Raw genomic sequence first — 24,609 nt, 5'->3', positions numbered from 1 at the left:
TCAATAACTTTGATTTAGTAAGTGCTGCTGGTAACCTGGAGTTAGAGCAAACTCCAAACTCCATCCGTTAATGAGGTGAGCCAGCCCGACTACAGGGCACTTTGTACGCTGGGAATAACTTTAACCCTTTCAGGCCCGGGAAGCTGTTCTCAGTAAAGCAACCTCGGTGCTCACTGGATGCCATCTGTAATGGAAAGCCGGCCGGGTCCATTTATCCGGCACAGCATGGCCGGCAGGCACCGGCAGAAAGTCTGGGAGCGGCTTGGCGCAGCTAGAGTTTTTATCCAGCGAGTAAAGAAAAATAAATAAACGCTTTGCATATTGGACTCAGAGGTGGTTTCTGAGCGGTGCAAAGATGGGAAGATTTAGACCATTGCTGCGGGCAGACTTTCAGGATCCAACGTTTTATTTTTGTTCTCCTGAAAGGCACTGGCTCCCAGGGGTATAATTCCACTGGCACCAATAGGAGCATCAGTACTTCACCCATGTGAGTATTACTTGTGTGTGAACCCCAGGGAGAACTTTTTTTTATCCATTCTCGGGGTGTGGGCATTGCTAGCAAGGCCGGCATTTTTTGCCCATTCCTGGTTGGCCTGTGAAGGTGGTATTGGGCCTTCTTGAATCGTTGCAGTCTAAGCGGTTTTGATACAACTGAGTATCTTGTTAGGCCGCTTCAGAGGGCCGTTCAGATTCAACCACGTTGGCGTGGGACTGGAGTCACATATAGGCCAGGCCGGGTAAGGACGACAGGTTTCCTTCCCTAAAGAACACAGTGAATCCAGCGTGGGACCGGAGTCACATATAGGCCAGACCGGGTAAGGACGGTAGACTTCCTTTCCTAATGAACACAGTGAACGGGCGTGGGACCAGAGTCACATATAGGCCAGACCGGGTAAGGACGGTAGATTTCCTTTCCTAATGAACACAGTGAATGGGTGTGGGACCGGAGTCACATATAGGCCAGACCGGGTAAGGACGGTAGATTTCCTTTCCTAATGAACACAGTGAACGGGCGTGGGACCGGAGTCACATATAGGCCAGACCGGGTAAGGACGGTAGATTTCCTTTCCTAATGAACACAGTGAACGGGCGTGGGACCGGAGTCACATATAGGCCAGGCCGGGTCAGGACGGTAGATTTCCTTTCCTAATGAACACAGTGAACGGGCGTGGGACTGGAATCACATATAGGCCAGACCGGGTAAGGATGGCAGGTTTCCTTTCCTAAATGACATTAGTGAGCCAGTTGGGTTTTTACGACAATCCAACACCTTCATGGTCACTTTACTCTGTTACCAGATTTAAAAAAAAAACTGATCGAGATTCTCAAGCTGCCATTGTGGGATTTGAACTTGCATTCTCTGGATTATTAGCCCAGGCCTCTGGATTACTAGTCCAGTAACATAATCACTATACTACTGTACCCATGGTGTTCAATCACTTTGAGGGGGGTGTGGGGGGAAGAAACACCACAGTTGACCACATTAATCTCCTCGCCCGACATCCATGGGGGGTTACTGGATAGTGAGCAGGCGTAGGAGCCTTGGCTGATATTTTTGTCCCTTCTCTACCATGAGACGCTGAGACCCACAAGACTCTCGCCACTGCTCCTATAGAAATTTGGCTATCTTGGCACGAGAGTGTGAAACCGACACCTTCCTATTCCGGGTGACTAAGTACCACATCACACAGTGACAGCTCGAAGAGCCAAACATTTTAGAACTTTGCAAAAATCAATATTGCTAGATGTTATATGAAAGGTGATTTGCATGGCTTGAGACTTAAGAGAAATGACTCAGACTTAAGCGGGTTAAGTGGGATTGTGGTCACAATGCTGACACTATCCTTGTGCTATCAGCAGTTGTGGAGAGCTTTTGTTTAAAGACACTCGCTACATGATTTGTTTCTGACAATTAAATAATGTAAAAGAAAAAAAGAGTGGTGGGAATGTGGAACTCACTGCCACAAGCAGTGGCTGAGGTGAATAGTGTAGATGCATTTAAGGGGAAGTAGATAACTACGTGAAGGAGAAAGGAATAGGAGGAACGCAGATAAGGTTAGATGACGAGGGGTAGGAGGAGGCTCGTGTGGATCATTAACACCGGCACAGGCCAGTTGGGCCGAATGGCTTGCTTCTGTGCTGTACATTCTATGTAAAAATTATTTTAAAAGTGGTTACTTTACAGTATTGTGACAACAGTAAAAAAAACACATTTTTAATCCTCAGTGTGGTGTTTCTGTTTTTCTTTTTTCCCAGTATTACAAAGGAACGGACCGAGGTCATAGTTCAGGGGACGATGAGCCAGGATCCGCATGATCCCAGTGCCTTGTGGGAGGAATACGAGTTCAAGTGTAAACCTGGCGATTTGAAGCGGAGACCGTGCATTATTACTCCGTACCATTACCGCCTCGACTGGCTTATGTGGTTTGCTGCATTCCAGGCAAGTGCTTTGTTTTTCTTTAACCATGGTAAATGAGCGCTAAGTTACGTATAAAGCATTTAAGTTGTTTTACAGGTGACATAAAGTCCATGGTTATATTCAAAGAACAGTTGAGGGAAGACACCACGAGGCCACAGTGCAATTGCAGTGTGTCGCATCTTGGTGTGATATCCGCCCTGTGTGCCTTTAAAACCTGGGGCACAGCACTCTCCTGTGGGCACACACCAGCTGGCGAAAGGTCATCAACCTGAAACGTTAACTCTGTTTCTCTCTCCACAAATGCTGCCTGACCTGCTGAGTATTTCCAGCATTTTCTGTTTTTATTATTACACATAAGCTGGAAGTACTCTTAAAGCTGTACTGCCAGATCTGTTGCAATGATTTAGGAGAGCTCATTTTTGGGCCGTTTTTTCATTGCATTTTTGTGTTCTGTCACCATTTCTTTGGATCGGATCTTCAATTTGTTGCCAGTTTCCGGTTAGACATTCAGTTTTGCTCCCTAATTATTCAAGCTAGTTTGCCTGAACTAACCGCCAGGACCCTGGGGGTAGCGTGGGCATTCCTTTGGGAATTCCATTGTCCTTACGAAGATGGAGGATGAAGACTTTTGTAGCCACCTGCATTCTGCTGTCCAATGGGGACCATAGAGTGGTAGCCCACTATATCCAACGTCCTGTGTGCCAAGGGGCTTAATGGCTCAGAAATTCGGGTCGGGGGCTTCCCGCGGGTGCAAGCCTCCGACCTGCACTTACCTAGCGCGCCGGCCGTTGAGCTGTGGGCCCGCGTGGGATTCCGATCCTGGGCCTGCTCCAACTGCCGGCGCACAGTGCTTGCGTATCCCAGGGGCGCAGTTAGTTCGAAGCGTCCCCTGGGATCACGTGGGCCATGGCGAGCCAATCGGAGCAGGGAATGCTTCATTCATAAGTTTGACAGGAAGGGCTATCAAAACTTATAAATACTACGGGCCCCAAAACATCACTAAATCTTCAAATGAATTAGGAAAAAATCACATTTTTTAAATAAACTATAAATTTCAAGAAATAACTATTTTAAACAATTAAAATTTTTGAAAAAGATTATTTTATTTTCTAACGGGGCTAAAAATAAACTTGCCTTGCTTTAAATTATTTAAAAATAATAAACCTGTGGAAAAAATGTTTTAATTTTAATTAATTCACCACTTACCTTGTAAAAAGCAGGCCTTACGCCTGCTTTTTATATGTCTAACTCCTGGAGACTTACCCTCCCGGGAAAACCTGTATTATAAAAAAAAAAAAAAACCTAAGTTCGATGCGCACGTGCAGCCTCTCCTGCGCACGTGTTCGAACTCTGAACCCCTTCTTTCAAGGGAATAGAAGTGCCGGTTTCCCGCGCATGCAGGAAACCGGCACTTCCATTGGGCTTACGGGTGAGTACCCCGTGCATACTCACCCGTGGAGACCCGAAGTTCTGGGCCGATATCTGGTGTCGACTCTCCATTTTTCAAATGCTCGCTTCTGTTGTGAGCTTGCATTGCCTGCAATCGAAAGCATTGATGGAAATGCTGTCCCCTGTGGCTTGTCATAGTTATGCAATTGGTTATTTTGCTTCTCAAACCAAGGGTTTGGGGTATTGGGGGAGTCTTTAGTGGCCACAATCAGTGAAAGGTTTCATTGGAAGGTGAAAGGTGTGTCCTGCATCAATATTTGCTAGTGTTAGAGAGAGCAAAAGAATGTGTTAAAGATAAAGCATTCTATGCAAGAATAACCTGGAAATTTGCTTCCAATGAGCTTACAAGGAGAGTGAACCTCAGGGTGTAAAAAATGGGAGTGGAGTCTGGAGGTTGTTTGAGTCAATCAGTGAGCGTACAGCAAATCAAGCTACCATACGTCTTTATTGAGATTAAATATATTAATAGGTTCAAAATTCAATGTATTTTTAAAATTCCCATCAAGAGTGTCATATTGATGAGAATATATGGGGTTGTGAATTGATAGACACAGCATAATCTTAACATTATAGAAATATAGGAAGGCAACTTCCATACCATTATGATTTTGTTAACATAAAATACCACTAGTGCCTTAAAGTCTGAATGAGGAAGATTTTAATCTCTCCACCATTGGCGGCCTTGCCTTCAGCTGCCTAGGCCCTAAGCTCTGGAATTCCCTGCCATACCTCTCCGCCTCTCTACCGCTCTCTCCTCCTTTAAGACGCACCTTAAATCTTATCTCTTTGACCAAGCTTTTGCTCACCTTTCCCAGTTATCTCCTTATGTGGCTCGGTGTCAGTTTTTGTCTGATAACACTCCTGTGAAGTGCCTTGGGATGCTTTTCTATGTTAAAGTCGCAGTATATAAATATAAGTTGTTGTGGTTGAACTTGTTGGCACTACCCTAATTTAAAAGCCCCTAATTTAAGTGGTCTGTCTTCATTTTGTCCACATTTTTTCATGTCTTTTCCATCATCATAACCTGCCCCTTTATGTATTTCTATCTCTGGCCTTTCCCTTTGTCCCGACAATCTGAACGAGGGCTGCCATTGCCTAAGGCAAACCATTGCCATGGACCCCACGCAGCTCAGTTGTACTCTCGGGGACATTAGGAACAGGAGCAGGCCATCCAGCCCCCCGAGCCTGCTCCACCATTCACTCAGATCACGGCTGATCTGCACATCAATGAAATGTTCCCATTCGGCTGCCCTTCTTTGTAAGTAGATTTATGAATGCAAAAAATTCAACCTTTGAAAATTAGTTCTAAACTGGTGCGTCACAATCGACCATTAACTCTGGTGGAAATCACTGCGGGCTGGATTTTGTCCATGGGGACGTGATGGAGGCGGGACTCACACTTTTTGGGGTTGTAGTCCCGCCTCCATCGATTTGTGGCCAACCCACGCGATTTTCACTTGATTGACCTTGTTGAGCCCCGCCCAGCGGGCTTAGCAGGCCGACTAAGGGCCACCCGGCAACAGGTGACGTCAGGGATTGACGTTTCATCTGTCAAGAGCTTTTGACAGATGAAATATCAGCGTTTGACAGCTCTGTCAAGCTATCAAACACCGACAATCTGTACTTCTAACTTGAGTCCTTCTCCACAGACTCAGTTAGAAATCTCTCCAGAACAGAAAGCTGAATGCTGCAGATTTTGACAGCTGGCGGCCATTCTGCTTTCTGTGCCGGTGAGATGAGGGACTCCCGAGACCTGAAGGAAGGAAGCCTGCATTAATAAGTAAAGGTAAGTAAAACTTATTTAAACACTTTACACACACCAAACACACTTACCTCTGCACTCATGCACCCATCACTCACCTGAACACTGGACATCTCGAACCCTTCAGCCCGGCGGTCTGCCTCGTTAACTTGGCGTGGTTTGGAGCCGTTGGGAATCCCACACTTCAGGGCTGAAAATAGGGATTAGGTCTGAACGACTATCGACCTGTCGCACTCACGCCCATCATAATGAAGTGTTTCGAGAGACTGGTCCTGGCTCACATCAAAGCCAGTGTTCCCGCCTCTCTTGACCAACACCAGTTTGCCTATCGTGCAAACAGATCAACAGAGGATGCAATCACAACTGCTCTACATTCTGCATTGAATCACTTAGACGGTAAGGAGACCTACATCAGAATGCTGTTCATAGACTACAGCTCAGCATTCAACACTATCGTCCCCAACAAGCTGGCCACCAAACTCCACACTCTTGGCCTGAACACTTCCCTTTGCAACTGGACCCTGGACTTCCTAACTAACAGACCCAGTCTGTCAAATTAGGTAACCACACCTCCCACCACACCTCCCCCCCCCACCCCCCCCCCCTTGACCCTGAACACGGGGGCCCCACAAGGTTGTGTGCTGAGCCCCCTCCTCTACTCCCTCTTCACCCACGACTGTGTGGCTGTTCATGGTTCCAACACCATCATCAAGTTTGCGGATGATACCACGGTGGTAGGCCAGATCACCAACAACGATGAGTCAGCCTACAGGGAGGAGGTCCAGCATCTCGTGAAGTGGTGCGCCGATAACAACCTGGCCCTTAACATCAAGAAAACCAAGGAAATCATTGTGGACTTCAGGAAGTCTAAAGGCGGAAGTCACACCCCCATCCACATCCATGGGGCTGTGGTGGAAAGGGTGGACAGCTTTAAGTTCCTCGGAGTCCACATCACGGAAGACCTCTCCTGGTCCCTCAATACCTCCTCTTTGGTGAAGAAGGCCCAGCAGCGCCTATATTTCCTAAGGAGGCTGAAAGGATGTAACCTGTCACCCCTGATCCTCTCTAACTTTTACCGCTGCACAATAGAGAGCATCCTGACGAACTGTATCACAGTGTGGTATGGCAGCTGTAGCTCCTATGACCGGAAAGCCCTGCAGCGGGTAGTCAAAACTGCCCAACGCATTACCGGCACCCGGCTACCGACCATAGAGAACATCTACCAGAAACGCTGTTTACGGAGGTCACGGACCATCATCAAAGACCCTACCCACCCCAGCCACAGTTTGTTCGCCCCCCTGCCATCTGGGAGACGCTACATAGATACATACATAGATACATAGAAGATAGGAGCAGGAGTAGGCCATTCGGCCCTTCGTGCCTGCTCCGCCATTCGATGAGATCATGGCTGATCCTTTAATTCAGTATCCCGTCCCCGCCTTCTCTCCGTAACCCTTAACCCCTTTTGCCCGTAGAAATATATCTAATTCCCTCTTAAATATATTTAATGAGCTGGCGTACACTGCCCTCTGTGGCAATGAGTTCCACAGGTTCACCACTCTCTGAGTGAAGAAATTCCCCCTCATCTCTGTCCTAAATGGTTTAGCCCTTATCCTTAAATTATGTCCTCTAGTTCTGTTCTCACCCGCCAAGGGAAACATTCCTTCTGCATCCAGTCTGTCTAGACCTGTCAGAATTTTATACACTTCTATGAGGTCCCCTCTCAATCTTCTAAACTCCAGTGTGTACATCCCTAAACTACATAGTCTCTCCTCATAGGTCATTCCCGCCATTCCTGGTATCAGCCTGGTGAATCGCCGCTGCACCCCCTCCATGGCAAGAACATCCTTCCTCAGATGAGGCGACCAAAACTGTACACAGTACTCGAGGTGTGGTCTCACCAGTGCCCTGTACAGCTGCAGCAAGGTATCCCTGTTCCTGTATTCTAACCCTTTTGCTATGAAGGCCAGCATACCGTTTGCCTTCTTGACCGCCTGTTGCACCTGCATGCTCGCCTTCAGTGACTGGTGTACAAGAACACCCAGGTCTCTCTGTACTTCCCCCTCTCCCAATCTATTGCCATTTAAATAATAATTTGCCCTCCCGTTCCTGCACCCAAGGTGGATAACTTCGCACTTGTCCACATTATAGTGCATCTGCCATTTATCCGCCCAATCGCCCAGTCTGTCCAAATCGCTCTGGAGCTTCCTGGTCTCTTCCTCTGAGCCCACCCCCCCTCCTAGTTTAGTGTCGTCTGCAAATTTGGAAATGCTGCATCCGACTCCCTGATCCAGGTCATTAATGTAAATTGTGAACAGCTGGGGGCCCAGGACAGATCCCTGTGGTACCCCACTTGTTACTGCCTGCCATTCAGAAAATGAGCCGTTTATTCCAACTCTCTGTTTTCTATCTGACAGCCAGTTCCCTATCCACGCCAAAACTTTCCCCTTTATCCCATGAGCCTCAATTTTCCATGCTAATCTTTTATGTGGGACCTTATCGAAGGCCTTTTGGAAGTCCAGGTACACCACATCTACTGGCTCTCCCCCATCTATTCTACCAGTTACTCCCTCAAAAAATTCCAATAGATTAGTCAAGCACGATTTACCCTTTGTAAATCCATGTTGACTCTGTCCTATCCTGTCCCCATTTGCTAAGTGCTCCGCTATTTCATCCTTAATGATGGACTCCAGCATTTTGCCCACAACTGATGTAAGGCTTACAGGTCTGTAATTACCTGCTTTTTCCCTACCCCCCTTTTTGAATAGTGGGGTAACGTTAGCTACCCTCCAATCCATATACAGATGCATTCGCACCCGAACGACCAGATTTAGGAACAGCTTTCCCAGGGCTGTCATCCTACTGAACTCTACAAATAAACTCTAAAGCCTGCACATCTGCCAATGCACTTTATTATGTTTATGTTTATGTTTATGTATTACAAGCCAAATGAATGTTGAATGTTAAATGTCTTAATCTAAATGTACACTCTCGGGAGCCGCAAGCCTACATTTCGTTGTACTGCACTTGTGCACTAACAATGACAATAAAGTTGATGATGATTATGAAGAACTGCCTGTTAACAGGCAGTTAATTGGCACTAATCCCCTTCCCGCCTCGGGGATGAGGCTCCCAGCACAGGTCGGGTACCTGCCTCCTGGGAAACGGGCATGGAGGCGGGTTGGGGGCGGGATGGGTTTGTGCCCCCCGATTCTGCAATTTTAACCCCCCACACGCCTCCATTCCCGCCGCCACGGCCCTGGGAAATTCGAGCCCTTAAAAGTGAGAGAATTATTTGTAATAAGCTCACATATCACTGTTCATATTTACAACCATTTCAATTACCCAATCACATACAATGTTTCGTCACACCGTAACTGCTCCGATCTGGGTTTAATATTAGCTGCAAAGGTCATCGTACCTTACATCTCACTGTAGAGGGAATGAGAAAATCTCACTGTAGAGGGAATGAGAAATAATATTAGTAGTATTTTAAACTGCTTACACAGGCTTGACTTTCATCCAAAAACATTTTGAATCTTTCAGTGCACACAGCACCCAAAGAATTGCATGAATGGCAACTTCATATTTCTTCAAATAAACTGACCATTCCGCATATTGTCTCACAGATTGAGAAGGTCCAGAAATCCAGTGTATGCCGGCAGCACCAGGGGGCAGGAAATCTATTTTCCACCACTTCCAGATCTGACAGGGCATCTTTCTGTAAACTCTGCTTAGCACCTGACACTTTATTTCACCAACTGCTCCTGAAAATATTTTCTAAATGTTTACTGTAACCAAGGTCCTATCCTAAAAGGGAAATGTGCTGATTGATGGTCTTGGGCTCTGTCAGCGAGTGATGACTTCTTGCATGTCACTTGTTTTATTATATATCAGACTGGCGGTTTTAAGTGAAGAGAATGCCAGAAGTTCAAGGCAAGTATGTTGAAAACGTTAAGAAAACACAAGTTCAGGCTGTAAGACTACTGAGTGAGCTTGCAAATGATCTTAAAAAGGTTCTTATTCCGCCTGTAGTTTTTTGTTGCACTGACACTTTGGTCCCCAGATTCAAAATAATTCAAGTTACATACTGATACAAAAACAAATCTATACAGTAAACATTTTCCCATCACCTTTGCTCTAATGTTTCTTTCTTATTTCAAAACCTAGCATAAGTAATGTTTACCTACATAGGTCACAGCATGTTACGGCTGGTACTCTCAGTGCAGTGCTGAGGGAGTGCTGCATTGCCAGAGTTTCCGCCTTTCAGATGAGATGTTAAACCGAGGCCCCGTCTGCCCTCTCAGGTGGACATAAATGCTCGCATGGCACTATTCGAAGAAGAACAGGGGAGTTCTTCTGTATCACAGTATGGTATGGCAGCTGTAGCTACTGTGACCGGAAAGCCCTGCAGCGGGTAGTCAAAACTGCCCAACGAATTACCGGCACCCGGCTACCGACCATAGAGCACATATACCAGAAACGCTGTCTACAGATGTCACGGTCCATCATCAAAGACCCTACCCACCCCAGCCATGGTCTGTTCGCCCTCCTGCCATCTGGGAGACGCTACAGATGCATTCGCACCCGTACGACCAGATTTAGGAACAGCTTCTTTCCCAGGGCTGTCATCCTACTGAACTCCACAAATAAACTCTAAAGCCTGCACATCTGCCAATGCACTTTATTATGGTTATGTTTATGTTAATGTATTACAAGCCAAATGTATGTTGAATGTTTAAATGTCTTAATCCAAATGTACACTCTCGGGAGCCGCAAGCCTACATTTCGTTGTAGTGCACTTGTGCACTAACAATGACAATAAAAAAAAAAATTTTAAAGTTAAAAAAAAAAGTTCTCCTCGATGTCCTGACCAATATTTATCCCTCAATCAGCATGACTAAAACAGATTATCTGGTCATTATCACATTGCTATTTGTGGGAGCTTGCCGTGCGTAAATTGGCTGCGGCGTTTCCTATATTATACCAGTGACTCCATTTCAAAAGTACTTCATTGGCTGTAAAGCACTTTAGGACGTCCTGAGGTGGTGAAAGACGCTGTAGAAATGCAAGATCTTTATTTTATTTTCTTTCCTTTCTTGCTTGCTTTCTTTCTCACTAGCTTTATTTCGCTTTCTTTCTTTCTCTCCTTCCTTACATGCAATGCTGTACTGCCTTTCTACATGAAAGTTGACTTCCAGGTCATGCCATGGTCCCCTCCCAGATTATGCTGCACTACCCGCCCATACTGAACTAGCTTTTCAGAGTATGCAGCATCGCACTCCCAAGCGATACTGCACTACTCTCCAATATGTTACTAACCTTCCAAGCCATGCATCATTATCCCACACAATTATCCCAGGCCATGGATAATCATAATAATAATCATAATCAACTTTATTGTCATTGTTAGTGCACAAGTGCAGTACAACGAAATGTAGGCTTGCGGCTCCCGAGAGTGTACATTTAGATTAAGACATTTAAACATTCAACATACATTTGGCTTGTAATACATTAACATAAACATAGCCATAATAAAGTGCATTGGCAGATGTGCAGGCTTTAGAGTTTATTTGTGGAGTTCAGTAGGATGACAGCCCTGGGAAAGAAGCTGTTCCTAAATCTCTCCAGTAAACCGTGCCACACTCCCATTACTCTCCCCAGTAAACCGTGCCACACCAGTTTCCCAGATGGTGCTGCAAACCCCTCCCAGCCCCGGTTGCTTCATTCTCTGAAGTCACATCCTGCCATCCTCCCAGGTCATACTATACCAAACTGCCCACTGTCCCTGACAATGCTGCACCCCTTTCCCAGATTGCACAGTATTACCTTCCGTGCAACTCCATTCTCCAGACTATACTGCACTACTCTCCTGTAATAAGCCACCATTTCAGTGCCTGTGTTGATGGAGTGTAAGAAATCCCATCGTTGGGTTGGGAACGGGATTAAGACAGCTGATGGCAAAGACTTTATTTAACTGTTTCAGGATGACCCAACGAAATACCTGGAGGCCTAGCTTTAAATGGCTTGTAACTCTGCAGGACTGTTTGTAGAAGGGATTTTGCTTCTCATATGGCTGGTGTGGGGTTGTTGTGACTGCTCAAGTTCTGTCTGCAAAAGATTTGTGGGACTTTGTATTAAGTTGCGGCTGTGCAGCCCTGAGCCACGGGACATTTCATTACAGCAGCTTCCTGACGTCGTAATAAATGGCTCAAAGAATTTTTTATTTTTTTTTTGCTTTTGTTTCAAAAATCAAATGCAAAAAATGTTTTTAATTACATATCTCCTTGCTCCCCAGTGGTCCATTGTGGCCTGTTCCAAGTTACTAATTAAAACAATTTGGAACTTTTTTATTCCATGTCAGCATATTGTGACTTGCACAACCCTGTTTTAACTCCCCTGGAGGTAGTGCAAATGAGGCAAGTGATCCACACGGGCAGAATTGTGTGCACGTGCAAATGAACCGTGTGCTTTATTGTTTTATTTATTTTGAAAGAAGCCCTATTTATCCTCATCTGTGGGGAATATTTGCATTTTGCACAGTTAGGTTTGCTTCAGAGCAACTTCAGAGGCCACACGAGGCGCTCTTCTTCACTTGTGGTCCTCAGCATCGTTGTTGCACTGTATTCATGGCCTGTCCAGCAATGGAATGTCGCCAGAACTGGCATTCAATGCAATGACAGTGACTACACTTCAAAAGTAATTCACTGGCTGTAAAGCAGTTTGGGATGTCCTGAGGCTTTGAAAGGCGCTATGTAAATGCAAGTTCTTTCTTTCATTCTTCAGGTAGATCTTCTTAATCGACTCTCTTGTCTGTAGAGATCACCTCAATCATCTCTCTTGTCTATGAAGATCTTCTCAATCGACTCTTTTCTGTCGAGAACTCCTCAAACGTGTCCCTCGTCTGTAGAGATCTTCTCAAACGACCTCCCTTCTCTACATAAATCTCCCAATCGACGACTCCTCTATATAGATCTTCTCTGTCAGCTCTCGCATCCGTTGTTAGCATGAAAATAACTGTGCTGCCTCTTAAATCTTCCAAACTTGGGCTTGACTGTATGTAGCATGGGAAATTGCTTCAGGTACTACATGTGGTGTTAAACAACAACAAACTAGGGTAGAAAATGGATATAGTCAACAAGGAACTGGACAGATTTCCAATTCGGCAAGACATTAAGGGGTACAGCCCTGAATTAGGGTTAAAATGCAGATACCTTGAAACCTAGGTAAGGACTAAGCAGCAGTCCCCCCCAATGGTGATTATCAAACCTGTTATGGGCACCACACAGTGTTTCTTGTACTCCAGTGCAGAAAAAGTATGGAAGAAACAAAAGGGTTCCTATACGTTACCCAGCTCATGTGTACAAGAAAGCCATTTAACATAGAAGATTGGAGCAGGAGTAGGCCATTCGGCCCCTCGAGCCTGTTCCGCCATTTAATGAGATCATGGCTGATCATCCAAATTTAGAATTTTGTGGTAATGCTTGCTTTATTCGTTGTTTTGTTTCTTTTCTTTTCTGAGCTTCTCAGATTTAATTAGCACCTTTTCTTTCCTGGTGCTGCTTCTCCATGTTTTAATTTTCTTGCTTCTTGTATGTGTGTGTGGTGTTTTTTTTTGTTTTGCTTTTTCTCTCACTGCCCTGTTTACTCCCGTCGCATTTCATTTGATTTCCCACTCCTCTCCTCATTCCTTGAATCCCTGCCGGCTCCCAGACCTGGAGATAATAAGCAGTGTGCGACGCTCACAGCAAAATGGGTGCCAAGATTATCTGAAAAAATAAGCACTCCTGGAGAATCTGGCAGCCATTTGCATAGTTTCATTGGAAAGCCTTTAGAAATTGGCATTCACAGGAAATCCTTTGTGTAATAGTTTTTTGACTACGGGGTTCGCTAGCAGACAAAAAATAAGCCTCCGTAGAGATGGGACTCCTGTCACAGCATCATCTAAAACTGTACAATTACAGATGGAGCCGGATATAAATGATGCCCGTGACAGGGAGCTGGGTTCCCAAAGGAATAGGCCGAGCAAAGCAAACGGCCTTTATTTACAAACCAGCGAAGGTCTAAGTTGGCATTTTCTCTGTGGTACAAATTCTTCAGTGATTTGTGTGCCATGGTTAGCTCTTCTCGCAAATATTTGCATTGATAAAGTCTCTCCATGGGGCTTACACAATTTATTAAATTAAACTGTGTAAAATTACATAGAATTTACCGCGCAGAAACCGACCATTCGGCCCAACTGGTCTGTGCCAGTGTTTATGCTCCACACAAGCCTACTCCCACTCCTCTGCATTATCTAGCTTCCCCTTAAATGCATTTATGCAATTCGTCTCAACGACTTGTGGTAGCGAGTTGCACATTCTCACCATTCTTTTGGTCTTTTGAATTCTGGTGCCAGATTCTCACCATTCTCTTGGTCTTTTGAATTCTGGTACCAGATTCTCACAACTCTCTTGGTCTTTTGAACTCTGGTTACCACCATCTTAACATGTGCAGAGAACCAAAATGCGAATCAAGGGTTGTTTGCTGAGGCATGCTATTAGAGTAGAGGAGAGGGGGAGCTTTGCTCTACGTCTAATTCTAATATACCTGACCTGGCCCGAAGAGGCAAGAGTGCTGGGGAATGTCACAGACGTTCCTCACCTGCTAAGCACTAACGAAAAAATTAAGGAATAACGGGGTAAGAGTTCCACTGTTCGTTGTGTGAGTGCATATGTAAAGAACACATTTTGAATTTTGCTATAAATAATGCAGTGAAAATCTTGCCCCAATATCTTTTTGCTTAGAGCGGTTGACTTGTTAGGCAAAAGTCTCTGGCAACAAGAGCAGGTCAGAGGCTAGGTATTCTGCGGCGAGTGTCTCACCTGACTCCCTAAAGCCTTTCCACCATCTGCAAGGCACAAGTCAGGAGTGTGATGGAATACTCTCCACTTGCCTGGATGAGTGCAGCTCCAACAACACTCAAGAAGCTTGGCAGCATCCAGGACTAAGCAGCCCGCTTGATTGGCACCCTATCCACCACCTTAAACATTCACTCCCTCCACCACTGGTGTACCGTGGCTACAGTGTGTACCATCTACAAGATGCACTGCAGCAACTCGCCAAGGCTTCTTCGGCAGCACCTCCCAAACCCGCAACCTCTTCCACCTAGAAGGACAAGGGCAGCAGGTGCATGGGAACACCATCACCTCCAAGTTCCCCTCCAAGTCACACACCATCCTGACTTAGAAGTATATCGCCGTTCCTTCATCGTCGCTGGGTCAAAATCCTGGAACTCCCTCCCAAACAGCACTACGGGAATACCTTCACCACACGGACTGCAGCGGTTCAAGAAGGCGGCTCATCACCATCTTCTCAAGGGCAACTTGGGATGGGCAATAAAGGCTGGCGTTGCCCACGACGCCCTGATCCCATGAACGAATAAAGAAAAAAGTCCACATCAAGGTACCTTGCCTGTGATTTTCTGCTACGTGGCAGGGAAGGGGCTTCATCACCAGTGCAGAGCTGGAAATAGAGCATCACCCCTTGGAATAGGGCATCACTTCTTGCAATAGTCAGAAGGTTGTGGGTTCAAATCCCACTCCAGAGACTTGAGCACATAATCTAGGCTTGACACTCCAGTGCAGTGCTGAGGGAGCCCTGCACTGTCGGAGGTGCTGACTTTCAGATGAGATGTTAAACCGACGCCCTGTCTGCTCTCTCAGGTGGACGTAAAAGATCCTATGGCATTATTTCGAAGAAGAGCATGAGTTCTCCCCGGTGTCCTAGCCAATATTTATCCCTCAATCAACATCGAAAAAAAACATTATCTGGTCCTTATCACATTGCTGTTTGTGGGAGCTTGCGGTGTGCAAATTGGCTGCTGCATTTCCCACATTACAACAGTGACCACGCTTCAAGAAGTACTTCATTGGCTGTAAAGCGACTTGGGCCGTCCGATGGTCATGAAAGGTGCTATAGAAATGCAAGTCTTTCTTTCTTTACCTGCTAATTCAGTCAAACCATTTAACAAGGAATTGGATTGATTCCTGATTCAGGAAAGAGTAAAAAGATACAGATTTGAGGCAGAGAAAGGAAAGGTTTTTCATAATGGATGCTCAAACGTGAACTGAGTGACAGAGGAATGGATGAGCTTTTCCAACCTACATTTTTCTTCTGTCACATTGCACTGTTCATTTTTCACTTCTTTACAACAAAATACTTTTGGGGGTGAAATTCCATCTGTCAAAAAATTTTATGACATAAAGTTAACTAAAACCAGCAACAGGAGAAATTCCCCCCGCCCCACCTCATTACGCGGTCAAATGAATTTTAATTTTGGAAAGAAAAGCTTTGACTCAGACCTTCGCACAAAACACTGTCTGCAGTGAATGGGCAGTTTGGATTTTAATAGAATTCAGACTGAAGGTAAGGGCAAAGGGTTCATGCCAAGTTTCTGTTTACATTGTCAGTGACTCACTGACGTTTATGACCTTTGCATTTTTTTCAGTCTCGCTGTCCCATTTAGTAGATGTGCTGAAAACTTTCTCAAGGCAGCTGTCCCTTTGATGCTAATCTTTAATTGTCAATCTTGGCTAGCATGTGTAGGCATTAACCTTGGAAAATGTGCACTCCTATCTGCCGAAGCTGTTGCTGCCGTGTTGCTCTGTGAGGTGCTGCTGTGGCCACCCGGTGTCACTCCTGAAACATAGAAGATAGGAGCAGGAGGAGGCCATTCGGCCCCTCGAGCCTGCTCTGTCATTCAATGCGATCATGGCTGATCATCCAAATTCAGTACCCGGTCATTGCTTTCTCCCCATACCCCTTGATCCCTTTAGCCTTAAGAAATATATCCAACTCCTTCTTGAATATATTTAATGTATTGGCCTCCGCCGCCTTTTGTGGTAGAGAATTCCACAGGTTCACCGCTCTCTGGGTGAAGAAATTCCTCCTCATTTCTGTCCTAAATGGCCTACCCCTTATCCTTAGACTGTGACCCCTGGTTCTGGACTCCCCGACCATTGGGAACATCCTTCCTGCATCTAGTCTGTCCAGTCCTGTCAGAATTTTATAAGTTTCAATGAGATCCCCTCTCATTCTTCTAAACTCCAGCGAGTACAAGCCCAATCGACCCAATCTCTCCTGATACGTCATTCCTGCCATCCCAGGTATCAGCCTGGTGAAATTAATATTGTGCATTAAATTTTCGTCTGCATTGTGCACAGGCAGTATTCTGGCGGAGTGGATTGTCCGGCTGTTATAGAACCCGTCCGGCCCGCTGTAGAAACCCCCCGATTTTCATTTCCATCGATCGGCCTCACTGGTTTACCGCTCAAATGGTGAAGACAAAAACGACCTCCAAAGTGTCTTGAGGTGTATTCATCCTCTCTTATTTTCAAATCATACAGCACAGAAAGAGGCCATTCGGCCCATCGCGCCTGTGCCAAATATAGCATTGTCAAAATGTTACAGAGATAGATGCAGCGTTTTGAAAAGGTGCGTGAATTGGGCTCAACCTATCGGAAGAGTGAAATCCGCATTCATCAACTTTAAAGAGGAAAAATAGGAAATTATTGACAGCTGATTTCTTACTACTTGAAAGCGAGCTGCTTGTTAAGACATGCTGAAGTGAGCTTTCAGAGTCTACTAAACATAAAACGGGGTTGTGGCAAGAGGTTGGTTGCAAAAATAACAACGTTTTTATCAGCTGGAACCATTTTCATTCTCCCGTTTGAGATTTTCTCTTCCCTCTTTGTGCCATGTATTATTTTCTGGGTGATCAAGCAACCTGTTTCTAGATCTCTGTTAATGCCAATTGGAGCTGCTTTGCAATCTTACCCCCTGCCTGAAAGAACGAAAGATTTGCATTTATCTAGCGCCTTTCATGACCACCGATGAAGCCAATGAAGTACATTTGGAGTGTAGTCACTGTTGTAAACAGTGGGAAACGCGGCAGCCAATTTGCGCACAGCAAGGTCCCACAAACAGCAATGTGATAATGACCAGATACAGGTAATCTGTTTTTGTTAAGTTGATTGAGGGATAAATATTGGCCAGGATGTTAAGTATGTGTATTGTATTGAACAATTAACACAAAGACTTAAACGTATAACTCAAACAGGTCTTTACTGGTTGGAGGTAGGGACTACACGTAGGTCTTTACTTCATGCCCACAGGCGGGAACTGAGGGGAGATCAGTACCCACAGTACTATTTATACCCCTATGGCCAGGAGTGGTACTGCGTATCACTACGCCCAACAAGTAGTGCAGTCCTGTCCATAGGTTCAAAGTAGCACACATATTACATACACAACGTTCCTCCCTTCCTAGCTTTACAGTCATCTCCCCATTTAACATAACGTAATAACATATATACATATATAACTTCAGGTTTACATAACAGAATAACATAGATACATAGATAACTTCATGTCAAAACAGATCACAGATTCAGTCTCTGCGGAAAACAGTTCACAGATTCAATCTCTGTGGTGTAGTCGGTTCACGTTGCTGGAGTGACTCATTCAATAGTCCTTCCATGGATTTAACAGTTTGAACTTCCGAACTGAATTGGCTCCGTTCGGAGGGACCACGTGTGTGATCTGGTAGAGGTAATAATGGTTCAGATGGGTCATCTTCTGTTTCGACTTTTCCTTTTCTGCTTCTTGGAGACTCTCTGGGCTCCACTGTCAGCTGCCAGCTGCATGCGCAGTTCCTCCTTCTCTCCCTCCTTTTTCCGTAGTAGAGCCACCTTCTCCCGATGTTCCGTAGACTTTCGGTGCTCCTCCATGATTTCTGTATGGTGGGAGTCGAAGTTACAAGTTGGGCAGGACAGGACATAGTAATATTCGGTGTCGTCCTGATCTAGGCCAGCGAGAGGGTCTTCTATTTCCTCCATACCCAGCTGGGCGTTAGCCAGCTTTTGTTCCAAGTCCAGACATCTTTCCTGAAGAGACTTCTTCATGCGTACCTCTTCATCCAGCTTTTTCTGGGCTTTCAGCAAGTCGTTTACTAATGACCTCATTTGAGATTTTACTACTTCAACTTCTTTTGGAGATTGATTGATCGGACTATTCAATCCCTCTACCGGAGCAGCTGTTTCAGCGGTCTGTTGTTCTACGTTGACGTGAGTCAGCGTACTTTTGGCATCCAAGGGCTGCTCTGTTGCAGTCATCTCAGTCTGTGTTGCCACCTCAGCTCTTCCAATAACCTTTGAGAGCTCCGAACCCCTTTCGTTTGAATATTGAAGTTCGTGTTCAAGTTTTTCCCATTTCAGAGTCCTGTCCTTCAGCATATGCAGGAGTTGGCTGACCGTTAACTCCTCTGACATCAGACGTTTTGTGTGCTCCTGCTCCATTTTCTCCATCAGCTGCTTCTGTTGTCTTTCCAGATTCTCCAACTCTATATCAAAGAACTCTTTCGTTGCATTCAACTCTTGCTCACAACGGCGAAGCATTTGTTCTAATTGCTGTTGTAGTTTGAAATGGAGTTGAGTTCGAGCCCGGTGTCCCTCAGAAATGGGCACATCAGTAGACTTGCCAGACTCAGAATCCACAGTTAAACTATGTTGTTGTTGCTCAGTGGAATTCTGTGCTGAAACTTTGTCTTTTGCACCTGAGTTGGGCTTACCATCATCCGTTCCAGAGTCTGGGCCGACTATCTTCACCGAGTTCTCACTCGTTATTTTTTGTAGGAAATGCCAGTCCATATTCATTTTCCTAATCCACTCCCGTCCTAGTAGTGGAGAACCTCCTTCAGATATCACATATAAGTCCATTATTTGACTGTCTTCGCCCTTGTGGACCACTGCAACCTCTATTTTCCCGATGGGGTACACTCTTTGCCCCGTGTATGTTTTCAATATAATCCCCGTATCCTGTAGGGGAATATGTTGGAATATCTTTCCGTAATCTTTCTTATTTATGACCGTCAATGCCGATCCAGTGTCCAATTCCAGTTTTACTTGGACTCCTTCTATCTGAAGAGTGACCCAAATTGTCTGGAGGTCTGCACCCTTACCAGCGTTGAGTACTCTTAAGCTAGCCAGTTCATTACAGCTTAAGCTAGCCAGTTCATTACTGCTAGCGTCTGAATCGGACTCCTGTTCGGTCACCTTGTGTACCTTTGCGTATTTTCCTTGCGGTGACTTCTTGTTGCTGGTCTTCTTCCCTGACCTGCATACTCTAGCTATATGTCCAAGCCTACCACAAGTTCTACATTCTTGGTTTTTAAACCAACACTGGTTCTCATCATGCGTTGTCTTTCCACAACGATAACATTTGCCAGAACTCACACCCAATTTGTGTGTACTGAGCTCCGGTGACCGTAGCTGCATTACTGCCGTGCCTCTCGCTGCGGCTTCGTGTGCTGCTGCCATAGTGACCGCCTTCTCAAGCGTCAGCTCATTCTCCTCTAGCAGTCGCTTTTGTGTATCCTGTTTAAATAAACCACACACAAATTTGTCTCGAAGTGCCTCTGTCAGTCCCGTTCCAAACTGGCAATATTTCGCTAATTTACGCAATTCCAGCAAATAATCAGCATTGCTTTCATGCTGTAGCTGCCTTCTGTCGTAAAATTTAAATCGTTCCGCTAGCATCAGCGGCGTGGGGTTTAGATGATCTTTCAGGACAGTAACAATCTCATCGAACGTCTTATCCGCCGGTTCATCTGGTGATAACAGGTGTTTCAATTGCCCGTATGTCTTCGCACCCATTAAATTTAATAATGTTAGAGCTTTATCTTGGTCACGAATTTTATTGGCCTTACAATAATTTTTTACTCTTTCAACATATATGGCCCAATCTTCGAGGTCACTATCAAAGGTGCTAATATTCCCGTGTTTAGGCATTGTAGATTTGCAATTTCTCAGATTTTATTTTCTTTACTTGTTATCAAAGATGGCGGCTTCCCGCTCTTGCCGTCGTCCTCCGCCCACAAAATGGCGGTTTTCCCGCGCTTGGCGGTCTTCACCCGTCCCCCGACGCCGTCTCCCTTCAGCCCCCGAGTGCGGCCCTTATCTTCGCCGCGATCGCCCGAGTGCGGCCCTTATCAGCGGATGCGATCGCTGGATCGCGAAGCGGCTCTCGGCTCTTATCAGGAGATGCGATCGCTCTGTTGAAACGCCTCCCGCTCGAAGCGGCTCTCGCGCCCTATTCCTCCAGCTCCCCCAGCCCCGTTCGTGCGGCCAACGCGGTCGACTGCCTGTCGCGTCGCTGCCCGGCTCAGACAACGGCTTACCCACCACCAAGCTGGAGAAGAAGCTGACGGTCGCCGATGGAGGCTCCGAGGTCAGGATGTCTTCCAGTGGGGTGGAGAGGGTGGAAACCTCTCTGCAACGTCCTGGCTGTGGACGAAGCTGCCGTGGAGTGACTGCCGCAGGGTCCGAATCAGACTCGTCGCCAGTGTTAAGTATGTGTATTGTATTGAACAATTAACACAAAGACTTAAACGTATAACTCAAACAGGTCTTTACTGGTTGGAGGTAGGGACTATACATAGGTCTTTACTTCATGCCCACAGGCGGGAACTGAGGGGAGATCAGTACCCACAGTACTATTTATACCCCTATGGCCAGGAGTGGTACTGCGTATCACTACGCCCAACAAGTAGTGCAGTCCTGTCCATAGGTTCAAAGTAGCACACATATTACATACACAACACAGGACACTGGGGATAACTCCACTGCTCTTCTTCGGAATAGTGCCGTGGGATCTTTTATGTCCACCTGAGAGAGCAGACAAGGCCTCGGTTTAACATCTCATCCAAAAGACGGCCCCTCCGACAGTGCAGCGCTCCCTCAGCACTGCATTGGAGTGTTGGCCTAGATTTTTGTGCTCAAGCCTCTGGAGTGGGACTTAAACCCACAACCTTCTGACTCAGAGGCGAGAGTGCTGCCCACTGAGCCACAGCTGACCGATAGGGAAAGACCTCAGTTCCATTCAGTGTTTTGTCCTCATGGCCTAATCAAGATATAGGACTTGTTATGTGGGAAATCACAGACGTGAAGCCCCTCGTTGCATTCTGTGATGCCATCTGATTGGCGTACAGTTTGGAAATGAGTCCTTTGTTGAATTCGTCCTTGTAGTGTCCAGTCACGTTGGGCTGCTGAGAGTTTGCATGTTTACTAATCCGTGTCAGTGGGGAAAGAATTGCAGGAAGGTGTTGGAATAAAACAAAATATAAATTCAGTTTTACAAATAGAAACACCTTTTGACAACTGAAGAGTTAAGTGTCCAAAGCAAAGGTTTATTGCGGATCCATTAGGTTACTGTCCTGGAAAAAGAGGCACGTTTTCCCCTCTCTGTCAGGTAAATTAGCAGATGGGGTGAAATAAAATCACTTGTTGAGTAGTTTCTGTGTATTTTAGACAAGTCCTATCAGACGTTATATTTCCTCCTGCTAAGTATTGGTCTTCTCTGGCACACTTCCATTCCACTCACAGAGTGCATTATCCAACCTATCGAGCATGCAAGTCTGACTGTAGTGAGAGCCTTTGAGTTAAGGCTTACACTGGCACATTTGTCAGTCTTTAACTCCTGGGGAAGTGCCTGTCACTGCACCAGACCTTGTTTTTTGAAATAGCTTCTGCTGGTATCACTACAGAACTATGTGTTCTAAATATTTTAATATTTTGCGTAGGCAACTATATCAACTCATAATAAATGTTTGTGTTTTGTCAGGCCCTGTCTGCCCTCTCAGGTGGACGTAAAAGATTCCACAGCAGTATTTCAAAAGCGAGCAGGGGAGTTCTCCCCATTGTCCTGGCGGATATTTATCCCTCAATCAACATCAATAAAAAGCAGATGATCTGGTCATTATCTCATTGCTGTTTGTGGGAGCTTGCTGTGCACAAATTGGTTGCTGCGTTTCCTACATTACAACAGTGACTACACTTCAAAAAGCACTTCATTGGCTGTAAAGCGCTTTGGGATGTCCGGTGGTCGTGAAAGGTGCTGTATAAATGCAATAAAGTCAAGTGAGGTGTCCTGGCCAATATTTATCTTTCAACCATCATCACTTTTTGGAGAAAAAAAATTATGGCATTGCTGTTTGTGGGATCTTGCTGTGCGCAAAGTGGCTGCTGCTTTTCCCACTTTGCAACAGTGACTCCACTTCAAAAGTACTTCATTGGCTGTGAAGTGCTTTGCGATGTCCTGAGTTCGTGATAGGCGCTGTTGAAATCCAAGTCTGTCTTCTGATGTGTTTACAAATGTTTCCGTACTTGGAAGTTATGACAGGACCAGCTGCAGATTAGCTGAACTGCCTCCATCCTACTGGAGGTTTTCCTGTCTTGGGGGTCGCAACTGAACGATTGTCCTCTGTGGCTGGAGCCACAGGTGGATGTAGCTTTAACTTGGATTTTTTTTTTTAACCAGCCAATGTGGCAGGGGGCAGACTTTTGACAGTCTGGGATGGCTGTTCCACCTCAGTGGGCCAACGTGACGCCAGGGGCTAGATTTTCCCACCATTCATAAGGAATAGGTGGAAAATTTAGCCTCATTCTGCTTGACGGTGTGGAGAAAAGGACCTTCTGACAAATGGTTTTGTAGTGGAGCCCCTGGTCGTGTAGGTAGGCTAATTGATTGCCACCCATCAGCTTATCGCGGATGATTGCATCGACATCATGGCCCCGACGGAAACTTGATTGAGGGGTGATGACACCTTACCCTTAAATGAAGCCTCCCCACCTGGTTCTACCTTCCACCATTTGCCCCGCTCAGACCGCCGTGGTGGCGGTGTGGCTCTCATCACCAAATCACACCTTAGTCTGTTCCCCTATTCCTCCGGTAGTTTCTCCTCCTTTGAGCATCTCACCTTATTCCACCCCTTTCACCTCTCATTTAAAATGCTTTTTCTCTACCGCCCACCCAAGTACCAGAAAAATGTTATTACTGAGATATCTTCACTGCTCTCATCCCTCAGCCTCTGTACCGAGCAACTTCTCACCTTCGGTGATTTCAACCTCCATCTCAATTCATCATGCGCTCTCTCTCCTCTGAGTTCACTAGCCGCCTATCCTCCCTTAATCTCTCCCTCCATGTAGACTCCCCAACCCATATTCAGGGCCACCCCCTCGACCTTGCTATCTCTCGTGGCCTCGCTACTCCCATCGTGTCAATCGCAGATAAGGCCATCTCTGACCACTTCCTCGTATCGCTCTCCACCCACATCCCCCTTCCACCCCCCACCCCCAACCCTACTTCCTTCTGTGTCCACCCCTGGAAAAAACTCTCTCTCAACTCTCTCCCAACTGCACTTATGAAATCCCAACTGTCCAGCCTTTGGCCCTCCATTCACCATGACATTTCTGCAGCTACCGATCTGCTCAACCACACCCTCACCACCACCTTTGATGCCCTAGTTCCTACTAAAACAATGACTCTCTCTCACCCTGGCCGTTCCCCTTGGTACAGCTCTCATCTTTGCTCCCTTAAGTCCATGGGATGCATACTTGAACGGATATGGCGGACAACTGGTTTAGCCATTCACTGCCAGATCTGGCTGGACCACATAAAATATCATCGGGTCCTGCTCTCGTCTGCCAAATTGCTCACTATTCCAGAATCAATCTGGAATGCAAAGATAAACCCCGGCTCCTATTCTCTGCTGCTAACTGTCTTCTTAAACCCCTCTCCCCTGTCTCCTCCACCCTCACCTCCAATAACAAGTGTGAGGAGCTCATGGACTTCTTGGTCTCTAAGATTGAGACCATCCGTTCAGCTGCCTCTGCCACTTTCCTTTCTTCTCCTAGCCCACCGGACCAAACTTCCTCTAAGGATCCCCCTGCCAAAGCCCTGAACTCACATCTTTCTCCAGTTTCTCTCCGATCTCCCTTCATGACCTCTCCGCGCTCATCTTGTCCATGAGACCCACCTCCTGCTCCCTCGACCCTATTCCCACCAAACTGCTGACCACCCAACTTCCTTTTCTGGTTCCCATGTTAGCTGACATTGTTGATGGTTCTCTTTCCTCAGATACTGTCCCCCTGTCCCTCAAATC

At 46.0% G+C, this 24,609-nt stretch overlaps 1 protein-coding gene across 2 annotated transcripts in view; it reads left to right on the top strand.

Moving 5' to 3' along the window:
* Positions 1-24,609, top strand: part of lmf1 (lipase maturation factor 1) — a 449,408-nt gene that overhangs the window by 379,425 nt on the left and 45,374 nt on the right. For both annotated transcript variants that reach the window (XM_086000259.1, XM_086000258.1), the window contains one exon: positions 2,257-2,440. In XM_086000259.1, the coding sequence (XP_085856385.1) occupies positions 2,257-2,440 (184 nt within the window). The remainder of the gene's footprint in view (positions 1-2,256; positions 2,441-24,609) is intronic.

Source organism: Somniosus microcephalus, chromosome 11 (genome assembly GCF_052327205.1).
Source record: "Somniosus microcephalus isolate GS21.2 chromosome 11, FLI_Smic_1.0, whole genome shotgun sequence".
Classification (NCBI taxonomy): domain Eukaryota; kingdom Metazoa; phylum Chordata; class Chondrichthyes; order Squaliformes; family Somniosidae; genus Somniosus; species Somniosus microcephalus.
Note: the sequence above shows the minus strand (reverse complement) of the source record. Positions and strands in the feature narration are given on the sequence as shown.